Raw genomic sequence first — 20,331 nt, 5'->3', positions numbered from 1 at the left:
CTCGAATTTAGATTTACTTCTTTGAACATCTTATGAAAGAAATGTTCTGGTGTTCCGTAACAAACTACGCTTCGTATTGGTATTCTCTAATAATGCACCATTGTAAATTTATAAAATTTTTGTGAGTAAATTTAGTACAGAACTAATTGCAAAAGAATGCAGTGATCAAAATAACGACGCTTTTTGTGAAAAATTCTGATTCCTTTATATTTTAACTGTTTTAATAGTTCTAATATTAAAAGGTCAAAAATAATCTTTTTCGGTCACTGTATAAAATAAATTCCCCAAAAATGATATGAAAGTAATTATAGAAAAATTCGATGAATAAAACGAGACGACTGAAAATTAAATACGATTGGATCGTGGTTTTCTTTCTCCACATAACAGTTCCAACAAGTCCCAGCTTAGCATCAGGATTAGGGTTAAGTCCCGCTGCCTTGCCTCACCTTCTAAGCAACAGTTCGGCCAGCCAGCAACTTCTGAGCGCGATGCAGCCTCAGCAACTACTTCAGGCCGCGCAGGCGGCTCAGGCACAGGCTGCACAGGCGGTCCAGGTCGCTCAGGCTTCTCAGCAACCGCTTCTAACAACATCTCCTCAACACCACGGTCATCGACACAGCTCCCACATAAATCATTATACGGTGCGTCTACATATATCGTCGTTTGCTGAATAATTTATGCCTTTTCCACGCGCGTTACAATCATTCTCACGGGAATACTTCGAAAAATGATCAGTTCCCGCGGCTTTATGAAATAAAGCAATTTTGTCATTTTCCACTGTAATTGGATTATTGCCTGGCTATCGACAACGAAATCCTATCAATAGATCCCGTTTGATAATTTAATCATCGAGGTATACATATTTACTGAAACGTTTCCACTGAAGAAACTTCGTGTTCGATATAGCTGATTAAGAATTCAGCGAAACGTGTCTGACAGATTTTATTTTATTCTCAAGACTCGGCGAAAACTCTTGTCCCATTGTTTAACATAACAGAGCGCTTTTGAATAACTTTTTTCAAATTAATCGTCTTGAACGATTATTCGCGAGATTTAGAAACTACTTCACGTTGTGTAAGCTTACCATCGTAATAGACGTGCTGTGCAAGGCCATTTTCTTTCATCTCCTTTTATTCTCCTCGGTAAACCAGGGAGAACACGATCAATCCGAGCAACATCTTGCTTGTTTGCTACAATTATCATCTGCGAAAGGACCAGCGGAGCGAAACCGGAATACTTTTTCCGCTGCAGGAATTTTGATTTATCCCGGTTTCATCAATAACTAACGTCACTCCTGGTCTTCTAACGAACGATCCCGCTACCGGAAAGTTAACGATAGACAAGCGAGTCAATTCGTGGATCGATATACGGAGCGAAACTGTGGGTGAAGGTGGAAAGGGCTTAAAAAAACGTCGCGAGATCAACGGAACAGAGCGGAATAGTTCCTCGATAGCGAGCGATCTTGTTAAGAAAGTATTTCAGTATTTCAGGCGGCGTTTCTTCCACTAATTAGTCTTTAAAGTGTCTTGAATTCAAGAGATAGAGTGAGGTAGAATACGATAAAAGAAGGATAGGACGAGGTCTCATTATTAAGTGCATAATTGGCGTGAAAGAGAATCATGAAGCATTGTCGTTGATACTGATTGAGCTACTAATCCGTTACTACCAATCCCCTTGTGTCTCCTCACAGCCGACGGAGAAGCATCATAGAGAGAGACCTGAGCAATCGTCGCCTTTGAACGAGTCTGTGGTATCCGCAGCCTCGGCTCTGAACAGACTGGCGGCTAGCAATGGGGAAATTACGATCACGACCACGCACGGACCCAGCGGAGCCGGAGTGAAGCCCTCACCGAGCAGCATGCACAACGCCAAAAAAGAAGAGGAGGATCTCAATGATTCACCTAGTAAGATCGAAGTTCTCATTTTGTTTTCTTTTCTTAATGCTATATGTTCAGTTTTCGAAATTTCCTGATAAAAGTTAGGGAAGAAAGGAATGTCTTCAAGTGTCCAGATTGAAATTATTGGGATAGGTAGTAAGATAGTAAGAGCCTTTAGGTGGTTTAGATAAGTTAGGCAATTTAGGAAGTTGGAGAAATTGTTTACAGAATTCATGTGACTAACGTTGATTAGTAGATTGTGCATGTTTCTGCATTTATGGGAAGTTTAAGGGTGCATAATTTTATAAAATGTACATAATACGTAAAATACATAAAGATAAATACACATTGTAATATATTCATACTAGATGGAATCAATCTTCATATATTCATTCCACCTTTTTAGTTCATACACGAAATTATGAAATTGTATTATTATACACATATACAGTCAACTATATTTATGGGCGGAAAGAGATCACTTTTAGGGGCTGAAACAATTTTCTGCTAACAATTTCTCTTTTTAGATATGTTCATAAGAATATGAATCTGCTCAGACTTCCTTAATGTGTTAATTATCTCATGAATCATATTTAGACGAGAAAAAGACAGAGGAACTTAGACAAGAAAAGAATATTCTCATTTTATGTATGAGAAAATAGAGGTTACTAATTGTAAGATGAGAAGATGTAAAATAGTTTGATAATGTAATAATAGGAACGTGAAGCATTTTTTCAAAAATTTTGTCTGGTCAACCATATTTGGGTATATGCATTTCAACAAGGATGTCATTGAATGATTCACCAAACAAATTTATCTTTATTTTGAATTGACGAATTATATTTTGGCAAACCATTCAAGAATAAAAGCATAAAATTGATCGTCAGTCCGATGTAAGAACGTTTCAATCCGGCACAATCCGATGTATTACGATGCGTTATGATCTGATAATTAAGTTGATCGACGGAAGAATCATTTATTTATCAGGAAATAAAAATGTTTTATAAATTCAACGATTCTTCCTGTCTAGTTGCCTCGAATTACGTTTCTTTCCTCCGACGATACAGCATTTAATGCACGGTCAAAGCCGATAAATAATAATGTCGGCGGCTCAAGCTGTGCCGCGAAGCTCTTAATAATCCTAATAGGATATCGTACAATGCACGGCTCATTACGGTGTATTAGATCGTTGCCTCGCTGCCTTCTGGGAAGCCATAAAGATTCTGACTACGGTACACGTAACCTCAACAGCCGGCAGACAATAATTTTAATAATTCACAATCATTGCTTAGGTTGGCACTTCGTCATTCCGCGGGCAACGATCAGAATAATCGTTGGACGTATCGAGCCTAACGATTCTCAATTGCCGGTGCCACGTTACTTAATAAATCTGCGTCTTTGTTAACCTATCTCCGATAACCGATCCTTGAGCAACGGTTCGTAAATTTAAAAGAAGGTTAGATGCTTTGCTTATTTCAAACACGACGAATAGAGATTGATAATGGAGAGTAAATTTTGAGGGACGAATAAATTTCCATCAACACATTACTCATTCGTGCTTTTTTCATAGATATCATAGATATTTGATTTCTTCTGTCGTCACAAAATTAGCCTTTAAATGTTGAAAGATTTCATCTTGCAATGTCCATTGTGGGGAAATTACATTTGGTCCACATACCAGTCAAGCTGATAAATTTTATCGACCTATTTAATTTCTAAAAGATTCTGGAACTAGAGTTGATCAATTTGGTTTTTGATTCAATTATTCGTACTATAGCAATTGAAAACTTGTATTACAAGAAAATGTAAAAATTTTGTTCACATGTTGATTTATTTATCACAGCTATGATCACTGCGCCTGTATGTGCTACGTAAAAGTACTCTTTAACAAAATTACTGTCCATTACAAACTTCCATCGAATTAAAATACAAAGTTACCAAAGAAACATTCGATTCGACTGCAGAATGTAGCGGATTATAAATTTTTATTTCTGTACTTCATTAAAATATCAGAACGGACATAATGTATTTACAGCATTAAATGCTTTAAAAGCCTGAATGTTGGTATTTCGATACAAACATATTCCCGTGTAAAGATTCGCTTTAACGATCTTTACGTTCTTCATTGATTGCGAGTATGAAGGTTACGCTTCCTTGTACGTATCGATTCTCGAAAATGCTTGTACATTCATCGAAACTGGAGGATCGCTGGCACGAGAAAGTCGAGGATCGTCGTCGATGCATTTTTGTCCGCACGAGGAGACGAGGATCTCGCGTTCGATTGGAAATTAATGATCGCAGAAAACAGCGTGCCTCGGAAGAAGGATTTGCAGTTTATTGCTCGGCACAGAAAGCCGGCTCGAACTGGTCGAGATTGCGGGGCATGTGGGCACCACTATTGCGTGCGTATACATTCGGGGTGACAGATTTACGAGTGAAATCGGTGTAACTGAAGCTGCTTTAACGAAGCCGCCCGATGTCATTAAGCAGACTCCCGATGGAACTTCGAAACATTCCCGCGAAATCGATCCGCAACTCCATCGAAAATTTCTCTAATCTTTTGCCAAAACACGTTCTTAATATATCGGTATAAGTGGATTTTCCTAGCAAACAATCGAGGAAGAATCGACAGTTTTCATTCCAGAGCAAATTATATTTCCTCGAATCGATTTAGAACTCGTTGGGAAATTCCTATAATCCTTGTCTGAGCACGTCATTCCAAGAAAAATAAATCTTGTTTCGTTAGTCAGAAATCAAGAGAGAAATGAAAATTTTTAATCCATTCAGGAATTCGATAGGAGAGTGTTCTAATGCCTGATAAACCTAAGATATATTTTTCCATAACCGCTGATTCTACGATTAGATCTTGATATCAGAGAATCAGAAAATAGTTAAAAATCTGTATTTATGTGTGGAACATAGTTGGAAAAATATTGAACACATATCTTTCTTATTACTAATGGCTAATTCTGAAAGGATGAAAACAATCCTTAGAACTAGCGATTGAAACTGCTCTTAAATTAAATATTCTTCAAATATCTGTTTCTTATTACTTATAAATCAATCAAGACCGAAAATTTTTGAATAATTGACCAACTGCAGAATGAACTGTATACAGTAGTAAAATAATAATCAGATTTACGCTATAAAAAAATTCTTTGAACGTCCAAGATTCCTGATTCCTTTTAAACCTCTAAGACCACCAAAGGGAAGATTTGCAAACTATAATTGCAGATCAGCCGACGATCAACGAAGCCACGAACAACGTAGTCGATGGCATCAATCTGGACGAGATCAAGGAGTTCGCAAAGGTGTTCAAGTTTCGCAGATTGTCGCTGGGTCTGACGCAGACCCAGGTAGGACAGGCCCTGAGTGTGACAGAGGGGCCAGCTTACAGCCAAAGTGCCATATGCAGGTGAGTGTACGACGAAACAGTCGCGTGTTCCCTTTGTTTTATTTTTTAATTTCTTTTTATACTCTCTTTATCTTCTTCTATGACGAATAATTTGAAACGGACGTCGCTGATGAGACACAGAAATAGAACACGTTAATAGGTTATGATATGACAGTGTGCCAGGTCACTGGAAATGGGGAAAATATGGTGAATTTCGATAGTTCCCCGTCTGGCTGCTAACAATCTATATACATTTCTAAACTACGGTAAATCTCGATGATGTCTTCTTTCGTTTAGAAAAGTCGGGGCTAAGGGACACTTATCGTTAGTTGAAAGTTCCTCGAAACGGTCATACATCCTTCCACTCTGTCCTATGTCCAAATGAAATTGGCCACTGAGTCAGCGTACAAAATCCTGACATTCGTTATGTCACTCTCTTTTGTCTTTCTTAATCTCTCTGTTTCGTGTTTCCTACACTTTTGTTCGAATGAAAATTGAGGGAAGTGTCTATTCGTAGGAACGAGTTCGTACAACATATCTTCCTATTTTATATTTTTGTACCTTAAAAAAGGAGTATACGTGATGAATGAAGCAACAGTATATGTTATGAAATTGGTAATCCAAAAAGTGGCCCCAAGTAACCAATTCATTTTGGACATAGTGTTTAAACGAAAGAGTTAGTTATCCCGATTTGTATTGATTCATGTCGTATACTATATTGTATATTTGATCATGTTCGACGCTCTTCGAGTACAGACTCTAAGAGAGAAAACGTCGTTGAATTTTCATGTGATCGTACTCTGTGGGAAATGTCTAATGTGTAACCTGCCACGGTGGTTCCTGAAACCTGTTTCATTTACAATTATGATTTTTAAGAGATCGAGTACACTATCTTCAACCCTCAAGTTTGACGAATAACATGTCTTTCCAAAATACATATAAAATTACGAAAGGAACCACAGTGGTAATGCTGGTGGCAAGTAGAAACACTGTTTCTACATCCATATAGTATTGTTATCGTAACGACTAATTTAAGCATTGGTGATTGTTCCCCAGTGCCCTGGCTACCCAGATGTACGCTGCCTCGCAGATTGCCTCTCAGCAGCAAGCTACGTACGTTCACCCCTCATGCTATTTAATTTACCTAAAAATCTAAAACTTTTTCAAATCCTCTGGAAGCATAGCAGTTATACCCAAGCATGTGAATCCGTACATTTGGTATCGTCGTGTGCATATGTTAAAAGGCGTACGAATAGCTCGGAATGAGTGTTCTCAACGAAACAATCAAACCTTCGCAGGTTAATTTACCTTTGTTTTATATATATATATCTTTTTTTTTCATTTTATTACATAAACGAAATTGATACAGGAACAAGCGTACACGCGTACTATGTTAGTACGAATTAACTTCTATCCGAATACTCTCGCCCTGATCTTTCTTCTATTTTTCTGTCCAATGTCTGTCGATCTTCTCTGTTCGACTCTCCTCGTGTTTCGTTAGACGAAACGTTTAGTCGCTTTTTAACCACGTCTTAGTACCATATGGGGCATATTTGGGTATAGCTGCAAAAGCACTATCACTAATTTCTAACTCCGTTTTCTGAGAAAAGAAAGATAAAAAGTAAAATATAAATGAAATGCGAAAGGAGCACTTCTGAAAGTTAACGATTTCTTCGAGCCAGGGCATTGGCAAACTTGGGCATGATGTCGCCAACGCGTAAGAACACGTTCAAGAAATCGCGGAGATCGACGTCCGTCGACGAGAGTGTGTTCCTTTTTAGCCGATCTTCGTCTTGATATTTTTTTTTTTAATTTTTTTTGATACTTGTTCTAAATTAATTATCTCAATCTTCACAATAATGAACTTGGTTTACGCTCGTCGCAGCAGAACACTAGCTCTCGAAGCGCGTTGGCAACATCATACACGGTATCACCAGAACCTTTAAGCATGCACGCATTGTCAATGTCCTGTTTTTGAGTCAATGCATGCCTTTTAGTGCTCCTTTAGTCGAACAAAGACGCAAAGAATTTCTGTCAATTCAATTCTATACCTTTTCATTCGAACATAATTACGCGAAGTGTCTTAATTGATAATATTTGTGACTGGTATTTCTAAATGATCGAATAGCGTGTCTTTACGTCTTTGGCGTGGAAAGTGCGATTTCTTCCTTCACGAGTTTTCATCTTATATAAGATACGAGATCACAGAACGAGAATCATAACTTATTGTTGGCTCTAGATTCGAAAAGTTGGACATTACGCCAAAGAGCGCGCAGAAGATAAAACCGGTCCTTGAAAGGTGGATGAAAGAGGCTGAAGAGAGGTGAGTATATCTGGAATGTCATTTTACAATTTCAATTCATTTTGTGGATTTGTAATGATGTAAGAAAAAGTAAAGATGTGGCATTATAATCTTACCTCTGAAAAAATCTTCTTCGAACGAATTGATAAACTTGAATTCGACGAAGATCAAATTTAATCAAATTCAAAAATATTTATCGAGACACATTTCACAGAACACTTCTCCTAAAATTTCTAATTTCTTCAAATTTCGTAACATCTAAATACCTTAGGTATTCAAACTGAGATCTTAAATTCGTTAACATTCTAAATTTCTCAATATGAAAAGACCTTAAATGTACAAATTAAAAATCCATGTCCAAATCCTGGTTAAACATTTCTCCCCCTGAAGCTCGATTACTGTCAAGTGCAATACTACACCAAGTACTCGTCTCCTTCAAAAACAAAGCTTCATTACTTATCGAATGCTTTCCTTAAATTTTCCGAACGTTTTCTTTTTCTTCTAAATTTCCCGATATCAACGGTACTGAAACTGAAATCTTAAAACTCTCCAACAAAGCATTCTCAAGTCAAGCACAATACCAAATACATATTCAACTCTCTTTTGAAGAACCGAAACTTCTTCCTTTATTGATTGAAAAAAATTAATGATGCTCAGAATCACCTTCAATTTCGTGAAGATCGTCCGATCACGTACAAGATTGCCGTTTTAACGACGTATATCGTAACTCATGATTATCCAACGACCGTCCAACAGGATCTCAAGCAGTGTCCAAGAGCGTGTGAACGCGTGCGTGCTAATTGGTAATTCGCTAATTGAATCCACCTGATTAATTGCAGATCCGCGTCTAATAAATACGCGGAATGTTAATTAGAATGGGGGAAACCGTTAGCGGGATCGTGCTCTCCGCGCTGCTACAGGTACCGCCGGTTTTATTCGTGTCGCGAAAGAAGTCGCCTATCGGCTTCCTCCTTCGAGGTATCGGTTTTACTGCGTGCACCGACGTACCTACACACCGACATCCCACGATTTTCTGCGAACGCTGTATCAGGATCTGTAATTAGCGAAATTTAAAGTTTAATTCATCGTTCGACCGTGGCCGACCGATACAACCGGCCTCATAACGAACGATTCGCGGCACGCCGACTTATTTCCATTGCCGTGGATATTCTTGCGAAATTTTCATGGTTTATTGTTGCTTTTGATCTTATGTAGATTAATTTTGTAATATAGGAAATTTGCTTCGATAGGAATAAATTGAAGTGAAGTATCGAGTTTTGCAATATGTCACGTAAGGAGGTTTCGGATTTGGAATGTCACAAATAGTATTTGTGGGTTTTCGTGAAAAGAAATGTTGTTTCCTAGAATTATCTATTTAAATGACTATCAGATTTCTTTGCATTCTAAAAGTGCGTATCAATAGTCCGTAGTAACTTTCCCAAGAAGCTTAAGAGTCATTAAGCCGCTAAGGTTAAAATATTCTAATCCTAAAAAATTTCTATATGTAGCATTTAGATTCCTCCTGTAGCTTAAAAGTCAAAATCATTAGAGCTCTAATCTAATTCAAATATAATCCAAATCTTAAAAAATTTCGGAACTCTGAAAGCTAATGTCACAAGTCTTCATTAATTAGTGGCAATGTCTAAAAAAAAACGTTCATCTTCTCACACAGTGTGTATTTTAAATCATCAACTTAAAAAATCATAATTTGCGAATATTCGTAACAAAATATCGTATCTAATCTTTAAATTGACGTTCATATTCCCACGATACAGAATGGTCGTTGAACAAATATCACAATCTAAGAGTATCAATCAATCGAATTTCACGAGTCGGTGACACCTAACACACGGTTTATGGTTTCGATTTCACCGCGATGCCATTTTATTATCGGCAAAAGTGTGGAGAGTATATATACGTGTGTTATATGCAAAAAGATATATATAAACACGTGCAAATACAACAGACGTGTTATAAAATACACATGTACGTATATGTATTTATATATGTAGGGTAGCGTATCGAGGTACGCAGCATGTATCTCGACCGTGAACCGGATGATTCGATGACAGGAGCACGCGGTCATTTCTCTTTTCGCGGCCGAGCCGGCAACAATGACCCATTCCGCATTCCCGCGGCGTAACATCAACAGATTTTCCCAAAACGAACAAAATGATTTGTTGACTATGCATTAACACCTTTGCACGGCGATACAGCGAATCATCCCCGGCGTTATTGGCCCGGAACCGTTTTCCCGTTTAATGATTCGTTCCTTGATTACTCGTTCGTTCAAAACGAAAAGCGAAAGTCCTCTCATTTTCTCTTTTCCGCCACATCATCCCGTTACTCCAGGTAGAACGTGAATGATCAGACGAGGCGTTCATTCTAAAAAAAAATGTGAGAATCTGTGTTTTTTAAATCATTTTCGATTGAATCAAATCTTTTTTTCTCGTTGGAAAAATATTTCTTTTGTTCGACGAACATAATGGGCAATTGTTGAACATGTGATTTTTTTATCTCAATTTCGTCGTAAAATTTTTCTTAAACATATTTATTGGAAAAGTAGTGAAATCGAAGCATAGAAGTTCGATGACTATAATAAAATTGTAAAGAAGACGATGGTGCGTTTCGAAGAAAATGTTCGCATTAGAGCAAATAAATAAATATACGAATAAAGAATACTTTTCATTTCTAACAAAATAGAATGTCTTAATTTTCTACAAATCTTAAATTTGACAACTGTTCGAGAATTGTTAGAAATTCGAAAGGCTCTAGAGACCAAATACTTGTCAAAGTATCCTTCTGTTAAATATTTTTAAATGTCCTACATAATTAAATAATTTTTCCGCAGCGTAATACACCCAATTATGATCATTGCGATCTACGAATTCCTAATAAACCCATTAGACCGTTCCATATACTCATCCGATCTTGAAAAGACCAAAAAATATTCAATTACCACTGGATTTCAAAGGAACTGAGTTCGAAACCGAGCATAGAGCTGGACGTGGAAGGATTACGAGCCTGTGGATCCGTCAGCCGGTTAACGCAGCCGACTATTATCCAACCGATTCGATGACGGTTTAAGCACGGTCATTTCTCTTTTCGCTCGCGCACCAACCGAGCAACAATGACCCATCCTGCATTCTCGCGGCATAGAAGTAAGCGCGACCGTGCCGGCCGCGTCCGGGAAAAATGAAAGCGGCTAGTTTATGCGGTGCACGTGCACGATTTATCTGCCGAGTAATTAAACTGTGGACTAATTAAAATCAGGTTTCTGATGTACCCCTCCCTTCGCAGCTCTCTACCCCACCAAGCTCTTACCCACGATTCCTGTCGTTTCTTCTCCACCTCCTTTTACTGCCTCTTTCTCGTTCCCTCTTTCACTCCTCTGATTCTCTTCCTTATTCTACTTAGAATTTCTACACGGTCGCGTAAACGCTAACACTCGCCAATCCATGGTACACCCACGCCACAATCTCTTTCCTTCTTCGTTTATTTCTTCGTCTATTACGCAGTTTGCTTATATTTTCTCTTCCCTTCTAGATTTCCAATGGCTCCAGGTGTTTCCATAATTTTTCAAATGCTATTTCTTTCCATTTCTCGCCTTTACAAGTCTCTGATTTTATATTTTATATTTCAAAATTTCATTCGCACTGTAACGAGACAGGATTGTTACGATTATGTTGTGCAAATTTTAAATCAGTCTGAAAATGTATATAGAAGTTACAAGATATTTATTGCAAATATTTATAGAAAACTTTTATGTCCAAGTCGTATGTGTCACGTAAAAGATTTTGAAATTTCATTTGCACTGTAATGAGAGATGTCGAGCAAATTTAAATTCAATCTGAATATGTATATAGAATTCACAACACATTGATTGCAAATATGCACTCAATAAAAAGTTAGTATACAGTACTTGGTCATCTCAAGCACATAATAAATTTAAGCACATAAGATAATTTAAATATTTGTGCGACCCCTGTGAGATATGTAGTTGCACTAAATATTTTATAACCCCTATGTGTCTTATTCGGATTTGTTTCAAACTTTACCAATAGTATTACCGCGATAGTTAAGCCTCGTTACAGTGCTAATAAAATTCTAAAATCTCGTATAACGCATATAATATATTCATAAAAGGTTTTCACAAGTGTTTGAAGACTTCCGTGAGCTACTGTATATATACCTCTCGGCAAGATTTAAGCTTGTTTAATGCCAGCCAATAAGGAGTTTCTAATAAATATTCGATTAGCTGATTTATTCCAACGATCCAGAGGACGGATTTAGAGGAGACAAGAATCAAACCTCCCCGCTGACTAAGCACGTTTTCAACGTTTGTCTGATAGCACGTACTTGGTCGTGATTCATATTTCAAAAAAAGAAAAGAAAAGAGACGACGTGGTGCGTATTGTCTTGAACGCGACACGTCGGCTCGGTGTTAGAGGCTCCTTTCATTCTTTTTCCTCTTCTCCTCGACGACGACGTTTAATTCTCGCTTCCTCTTGCTTATTCTCTCGCCCTCGCGGATTGAACCTCGCCACCGCGTTTTATCCCTGTCCTTGTTTCTCCTCCGTCTACGTACCTACCGCGTTTCCCCTCTTTCTCTCTTCATTTGGCTTCTCACCTATGAGGGAATACGTGCTCGGGCTAACCCTCGACGCCGGTTTGATTCCACGTTTTCCCTTTCTCCCTCTTTTTCTCTCACTCTCTTTATCCAACCCTCGTCACTCGTCCCGACGAGTTTCCTCTCTTCTTCAGTCAGCTTTTCTCGCCTGCAATACACGCGCGCGATAATAACGTTTCCTTTGGAGGCGGAAGGGTTTATTAAGATTATTGAAAGCGGTGGTAAATTGGCGCAAGAGAAGCAATTACGATATTTGTGACCGCTTTGAAGCGGTCGCCTTTTAATTTGTGTCGCGTGTCTTCAGTTATTGAAAGCTTTGTGCTCCTCTTTTTCTCCTCTCTCTTTCTCTCTTTTCGTTTCTTTCCTTATTTAACTAGCTTTTAATAAGTGCTCGGAACTCGAGCTTGCATTTTAGTCGGCCGTAATGTCGGCAATTGCTTTGATAAACGATTAAAACAATATTCATAATAATACCTACCGTTTATAATTCGCAGACCTCCTTGGAAGATATTTTACCGCTGTTGCATTTTTAATTGCTCCCTTCGAGCGTAGCCTTTCAATTCTTCGGGCGTCGACATTTTTTTAATGGCTGAATTCACATTTCGACGAATGCTACAAACTCCATCAGCCTTTTACACCAATGACTCAAATATAATTAATAAACCGGTGCGCCACTAAAAATAAAGCTCTTGTATAGGAAAAATGTAATTACCGTATGGTTAATTTTAATCACATAAATTAATAAATTCTACCACTTCTCGTCAATTACTAGGAAACTAATCTGTTTCCTATACAATATCCGTTTCCTATACAATAACGTTTATACCAGTTTTGAAGATCGCTAAAAACTTTCCCTGAATATTATTTGAGTAAATAACGAGTGTTAACTAACAAGATGCCAGTGTAATTGATTTTATTTTATTCAGACCATAACATCTCTAAGAACATTGAAATTTCTCCAACATATTTCATATCTCCAACTAGAGGTGGAATGAATAAAAACCAGATAAATAAAACTACCCGTCATAACTATTTTAATACAATAATAGAATAATTTTCTCTGATACAAACATACATAATATTGATACATAAATATTTAACGTATTATCAAGACTTGATGATGTCTACACACAGAACAAGTAAAAGAAACAAATACAATGAATAAATAAACAAAAGATCAGGAATGAAACTACGCCATCGTAATTACCATCTTTAAACGAATTAATATGTTGTAATTCACTCTTAGAACTCTCAGACATTATGACAACAAAATTGCAATATATTAACATTTTACCATTTTCAGCGGCAGCGCGTAAAAAATTCGAAATAAAATATCACGTTATTTCATCAAGCCTACCTCGTCATTATCTAAATACACCATTAATTTTTCTCCATTAGATTACCATTTTCAACGCAATAATATTTATATTATATAATCTATTTTTCAAAATCGAAATCGAAAACGAAACGGGATTGTTACAATAAATTTATAACATACTGATATTTTACCATTTTTTCCTGAAACGCGTACAAAATTCGAACTAAAACATTTCCTTATTCCATCGAGTCTACCTCATCACCATCTAAATGCCCCATTAATTTTTCCCTATTAAACAGCGGCGTAGCGTGGACGTATCGCCCCGTACCACCCCTACTCGAATCCCATGGTCGTTCGTCAGCCTCCGTTGAAAACTCACCCCCCTGTCCGAGGGGGGTAGCTGGTTTCGAAGCATCGGTTCTTCGCGCTCGCCGGCTTCTCCATTAGCATATTGTTTTCGCGGATTCGACGAAATATCACCGCGCGATGCTAATGGCTCAGCCTGCACTTTTTTCGGCGGGGCTCGACAGTTGGTCATACGGAGTTAAATTAAAAACATAAATTCCACAGCGGCGTCCACCTACGCCTCTATCCCCCCGTCGGCCAACCCTCTGTGTGTTGTGTGCGTCGAGGACGGCCGACCCTTCATCCTCTTCTCTCCCTCCTTCTCGCTCGCCGTCTCTGTCTTTCTCGCTACATTTCACCCTTTCTCACGCGTTTGGCTCGTTTAGTCGCGATTCCCAGCGGAAGTTCTCCTGTTTACGGTTACGAGGTTTTTTCGAAGCGGCAGCGACGCTTCGATCGCTAATTTCATTTGCGCGACGGCGACGTCGCGATACCCTCGACCGTTCCATTCGTGAAAGTTCGTCGGCTAGGGACGCGGGCCAATCAGTCAAGGGGGATGAATGTCTCGCAAAATGCCCACTATGTTTCCTCTTCTCTATTTGTCTATTCTTCCACTTTTCCCTATTTATCCTATTTTTTTATTCTCCTTCCTTTTTGGTTTTACTCGTTGTTTATCTGAAAAAGTTAGGGAATGGATGAAATTGATTAGTTTAGATTTGCCCAAATTTATCTGAATCTGTGATTTTCTATTCTTTTACATTTCCATGTGTATTAATAATCTCTTTTTTTAACATTTTTTTCTTCTTTTTGTTTTTTTGAAAAGAAAGGAAGATAATATGGAAGTGGATGAAATCGGTTAGTCCAGATCTGTCTCTTTTTGTCTGTTTATGGCGCTTCCAGTTTCACGAGAATCGCTTTGATGCAGAGAAAGTTTGCCAAGTTAACACACGATCAAATTCGCGTGTTTTGTTTTAATATTTGATTAGAACATGATCGAGGTATTTGCATTGGCACGAAATGAAAATTCAGTTCTCGCAATCAAGTCGGTTTGTCCATAGGGAGCTTCTCCTTCCTCCTTCCCTGCTCTTTTTATTGTCTTTTTCAAGACATTATTTAATTAACACAGCATATCATTGGGATCATGATGTTCATTCCTGTGACACGCATGTTCATTCTGAATTTTATTTTATTTTATTTTTTTATGTGTCTGTCATTAATAGATATATTTTCTAATTTTGATTTGATTTGTTGAAACGTATAACGTTAATGGATTTTATGGAACAGGAATGAGAATAGTGCGTTTGATTTCAGGCACAAGAGCGGGCTACATCAGCTGACAGATTTCATCGGCGTGGAAACGAACAAGAAACGAAAGCGACGAACTTCGTTCACTCCACAGGCTTTGGAACTGCTGAACGCTCACTTCGATAGAAATACTCATCCTAATGGTAAGTTTCTCTGTTTCTTTTGCTAATATCGTGCATTCTATGAACGACCATTTCTTTTTTTTTTTAAATTGTTATTCGTATTTCGTATTTTAGTAAAGATCTTGATTCACTTTTAACGAATCTTCGAGAAAAGTTAAGTTGTATTAGCATGAAATTGTAATTTGAAATTTTCATAATGGAAGATGTTGATAAAAACAGTTTTCAATGCCTGGGATTCTCACTATAGCGTTATGGGTAGAAATTTTGCAATTGCCATTTTTTACAAAAGTTTAGGAATTCTAGCGAAAGGAATTTCATACAGAAACGGTCGTAATCAAGTATTTGACATATTATACAAAGATTCTAAATACGAAAAATTAAAAAATCTCGTTACCTATTAAATACATTCAAGCAAGAAAAAAGATAAAATTCTTTTAAAAAATTAATAATCGCCTTTCTCTGTACTTATTTTAGGCAACGAAATTACGAACTTGGCGCAACGCCTCGGATACGACAGAGAAGTGATCAGGATTTGGTTCTGTAACAAGAGGCAGTCCCTAAAGAACGCGGTGAGACTGATGTCGAAGGACGTTGTGTAAAAGTGCTAGGATAAGATTGGTCGCGAACGGAACCAATGAACAAGAATAATTAAAAAAGAAATGAAGAAGCTTTAAGGACTCGAATTTTACGTTGCACGGATTAATTCCACGAGATTCGAATCGCGTTTACGTTCATCGGTCGCTTTGCATCAACCCAGGGATGGATCGATGAGATTTTGCGCGTGAATTGGGGATTTCGACAACGGAGAACACAGAAGAATGGAAAAAAGGGTTCACCGAATCTCGCGTTAATAATATAATTCCGACAAATCAGCGCGCCCGAAGGAATCGCTTTAAAAAGTCATGTTTCTCGGCGACAACCGGCGAATCATGAAGTTTTAAAGGCGCGCTCTCGACGATCGATGTAAAGATCATTGTGATTGCAGGCGTATACGAGACCTATATGTAAATAGTTTTAAACCTACGATTAATGTGATGTACAGGAGTCGAGCGTTTAACGTTGATAATTGCCTTAACCGCCATCGTCTTATCCGATAAATGTTAAACGGAGAAAGAAGGAAATGAAATCGATAAAAAATTGTAAGATTTCATTACAAATGAAAAGAATGCAGTTTTATTATCGATAGTCGATAAAGAAACGGCTGATGGTAATATACATACTGATAAATGGTACACGAAATGTTATCGATTGATGGTAAAACATAAAATTGACACCTCGTAAGTTTCTAGAAATATAATAGAAGAAAATTCTTGATAAATATTCGGTTATAGAACTCGTGTACCATTTGTCACGGGGCAGAACGCGATAAGACGTAAATCAAACAACAATTATCAAGTCGCGTCTCGGCTCGTGAAACTAGGATAAGTAAATTCCATTAAGTAATCGCACAGATAACGCTAGTTCGTGAAACGATCGAGAAGCTTCCAGCTACTGAGAATCGTCTGTCATTAAGAAACCAACAGACGAAGCACAAAACGAGGATCGTGCAGAAGATATGATCGAAATCTTCTAAATCGTTCCAAAAGGTAGAATGATATTTTCTGTACGAAATCCCATCGAGAACCACGAGACCGAGGAACAAACCAGTGTGTTCGGTCCTCTTGCACACAGGAAGGAACATAGTTGAAGCAACGAGAACAGCAACAGTAACAGGATACCAATAATAACAAACAGCCAACAACAGTACCGTCACATTCACATGCCATACACAGCGGGATACAATTCAGTTTGACCACACAGGAAATAGCAACGGAAAAGTTTTGACAGTACCGCCGCTATCGTTTATGACGATCCATCATCCAACTCTTTTTATTTTCATTCTTACCGGTAAAACAACCACTCGTTTACAGGCTTCGTTAGGGAAGAAAAAATGATAAAAAATGTTTCAACCATATTGTTCTCTGGGTGTGCTCGTCTGTAAATTATACGCGTGTATTTAGGTAAAAAAAAAAGAAAATCGATCGAAAAGCAAAAGTCACGAGGGACATGAAGCTAGAGAAAAAAAGGAGAAGAAGACGAAGGAACTTTGTAGCGAGTAAATTAACGCAATAATGTCTTTTTGAAAGTATATTATCGATCGATCATAAGGATCCTCCTGATGCCCTTTTAAAATTCTATTCGAACCCGAGAAAAAGGGACGTTTGAGGTTTTTCCCCCGCAAAGTAACATGGAAAAAAAGTACTAGTCCGTAATAATCTGCCATATAAAGAGGTATACGTATTAAACATTTACGCATCTTTCGTTCCTAAATGTTCGATCTGCTTGCCGCTGGTGATTGTATCGATATATTTATATTTGGTACGTGTCCCGTCTTTCTTTAGTGCCTGGAAAATATGCAATCGAATTACCGCTTCAAAAAAGAAAAATTGATTCAATTTTTGCTTTAGCTAGGACAAAAAAATACAGGAAACAACTTTTATCTATAGTATCTCTAGTTAAAGCAAAATATTGAATGAATAGCAATTTTAGGAAGAGTTTCGAATAATCATTCTTCATTCTCAAAGAAAATCGATAGATTGCTTGCTGGATGATCATCATCAATATGGCATCTTCGATTTTCCTATTCCGCTTTCATTCGATTCTCAAGATGAGTGACTTTCAAGAAATAAATATAGAATTGCGCGAAGCTGATCGATATATCACTGATATAAATTCCATGGTAATAAGTACGAGCTGAATATATACCTATATACATATATACATATGCGTGTACATATTATATATGTATATGTGCGTATAACACGGCCATGAAATAGGCAACGTGCACTGGATAAAGATATTAATTCGGTTGCAAATTCACCAATGCAAGGACATTAATGAATAGCAATGTAGTGAATCACAGATGCCGTGAGTCGTCTTTGGCGAACATTTATTTCACTTCCGGTGTACGATTCAAGCGCGCAAATTGAATCGTGTCGTGTCGTGCAACAGACACGAAAATGGCGTATTTCGAGCGAAGACGGGACGCGGCATGACCAGGGACAGGTTTCCAATTTCCACAGACGAATCTTCGTATTTAACGCATCCAGAGGAATGGTTCGTTAGTAAAAAAGAGTAAAAAGAAAAAAAAAGAGAAAAAAATGCAAAAAAAAAGAAGGGAGAAGACGAAGGAGAATGGAAAGAGGAAGAGTAAACTAAATAAAAATAAATTATAATACCACATTTTACGAGAAAAGCTTAAAATATTGACCATCCACGAAGGATAAAAGTATCTCATGTATTCCCCGGTTAAGCGATATAGAAATAATAGCGTTTACTTTTGAATGTGTTCCGCTTCAAGTGAAAGGGCTCTCTTTCTTTCAGTCTAATCTAAACTAAACTAAACTGGAGGGCAGGATAGTCGGTTTTCAAGATAAAAAAAAAATATTATAAAATATATGCGAAAATGCGAAAAAAATAAATACTACAGAAATAGCGCGCGCGACCGATCGACCATTGTTCTCTCTCGACGATTTTTCCTTCCTTGCCGTTAATAAACGATACTGTAGGCGAAACTAAACCCATCCCAAAAGAAATAATAGTATGACACGATTTCTTAAATATCTCTCAGCTCGAGTATAATTAAAAAAAGAGATAAAAAAGAAGTATTACACGCGTTACATACACAGATATACACGATGATTGTGCGTTTAAAGGAACATAATGAGAAAAAAAAGAGGAGATGATACCATGACACATACATACAGCATAATACATACATACATCGTTCATACAGACAGGTACACATTGTACTTCGATACCCCGCCGTTGTAATGGGCTAATTCAGTACGATTAATTATTAAACCTGAAGATCCTTGCAAGGAGCATAGCTAGGAGCGCGAATGGGTAGCGAGTGTACATATTAAGGCGACACCTAGGGACTGCAATATCGTAAGAATCTAAAAATGCTACTTTTAATAATCGTGACTGCTACGAAGTAGCTATGCACACGACATAACGATGACCAGACGACGACTAGACGACGACGGACGATTTAATGGACGATTTAATGGACCAACTGTGTAATTGCACGGTTGAAACGTTAACGACGAGAAAATAAAAATCACGTTAGGGTTGGGGGAGGGGGTAAAAAAATGAAAACTAAATTTGTAAGGACAAACGCGTACGTTTAAGATATTTTACTCTCTAGGATACCATTAAAGATACGAGCAAAGTGATCTGTTCCTAAACGAAGCACACAAAAATGGAGGTAATAGAAGATACAGAAAACTGAATAAGAAAAAAAAAGAGAAAGAAAGATTTGCGGTGTAAAGGAGACAGGGAAATGTATTATAAGAAGAAAATGATGGGATGGTATACGGTTAAGAGTGGAGTTATATGGGGATAATTCAAAATTCAAAATTTTGATTACGGGATAGGGGGGGCGTGTATGTTATTCTGTTTGATAAAAGAAAGGGACGGAGTGGGGTGGAACAAAAAGAGAGAGAGAGAGAGAGAGAGAAAAGAATGAAAACGTTTGTACAGAGATATTCCGGTTATTAAATTTTGTTATACGAGGAAAAAAAACTAACGGGGGAGAATGGCGCGGTGGATGTTGACGAGAGAATAAATAAGAAAAAAAAACTACGAACGAGTGAGGGAGAGTGTGAACAAGAGAGATACTGCTAACGAGAGAGAGAAAACAAATTTACGAATCATGTGTATTTTCTTCGTGAAAAAAAAATTGATATTCAATAGGTCATTACGGAAATATAAACATGAGTATTAAAGAAAAAAAAACGTGAACTGTATTCGTGAGTGTCATATTTCTAAGGAAGATAGATCCACGGGCGAATGTTTTATAGCAGTTTCCGGCCGAATTTTCTCATTCAGGTTGTATCCAGAGATGAAAATACACGCATTGCTACGCTTGACGAATAAAATAACGAAATTATGTGTTTTCAGAACGAAAGAACAAATAGAAAATAATTTAAAGAAACAGAAAAAAATGATGGAAAATACTAAATAATCGAAGATGAAAAATAAATGACAGTAAACT

The 20,331-nt window shown here is 37.5% G+C and overlaps 1 protein-coding gene across 4 annotated transcripts in view; it reads left to right on the top strand.

The window, feature by feature from the left end:
• LOC117215659 (POU domain, class 6, transcription factor 1) overlaps nucleotides 1–20,281 on the top strand; it is a 211,125-nt gene extending 190,844 nt beyond the window's left edge. For 3 of the 4 annotated variants that reach the window (XM_033462041.1, XM_033462040.1, XM_033462043.1), the window contains 7 exons: nucleotides 388–641; nucleotides 1,691–1,904; nucleotides 5,112–5,292; nucleotides 6,328–6,384; nucleotides 7,511–7,594; nucleotides 15,178–15,314; nucleotides 15,768–20,281. In XM_033462041.1, coding sequence (XP_033317932.1) covers nucleotides 388–641; nucleotides 1,691–1,904; nucleotides 5,112–5,292; nucleotides 6,328–6,384; nucleotides 7,511–7,594; nucleotides 15,178–15,314; nucleotides 15,768–15,892 — 1,052 coding nt within the window. In that variant the 3' untranslated portion in view covers nucleotides 15,893–20,281. The remainder of the gene's footprint in view (nucleotides 1–387; nucleotides 642–1,690; nucleotides 1,905–5,111; nucleotides 5,293–6,327; nucleotides 6,385–7,510; nucleotides 7,595–15,177; nucleotides 15,315–15,767) is intronic. The other variant, XM_033462042.1, reaches the window with a different exon arrangement.
• Nucleotides 20,282–20,331: the final 50 nt, after the last annotated feature.

This window comes from Bombus bifarius, unplaced genomic scaffold (assembly GCF_011952205.1).
Source record: "Bombus bifarius isolate JDL3187 unplaced genomic scaffold, Bbif_JDL3187 scf7180000009761, whole genome shotgun sequence".
In the NCBI taxonomy this organism is placed as follows: Eukaryota; Metazoa; Arthropoda; class Insecta; order Hymenoptera; family Apidae; genus Bombus; species Bombus bifarius.
The sequence above is the reverse complement of the archived record's forward strand: the minus strand, read 5'-3'. Positions and strand labels throughout refer to the sequence as shown.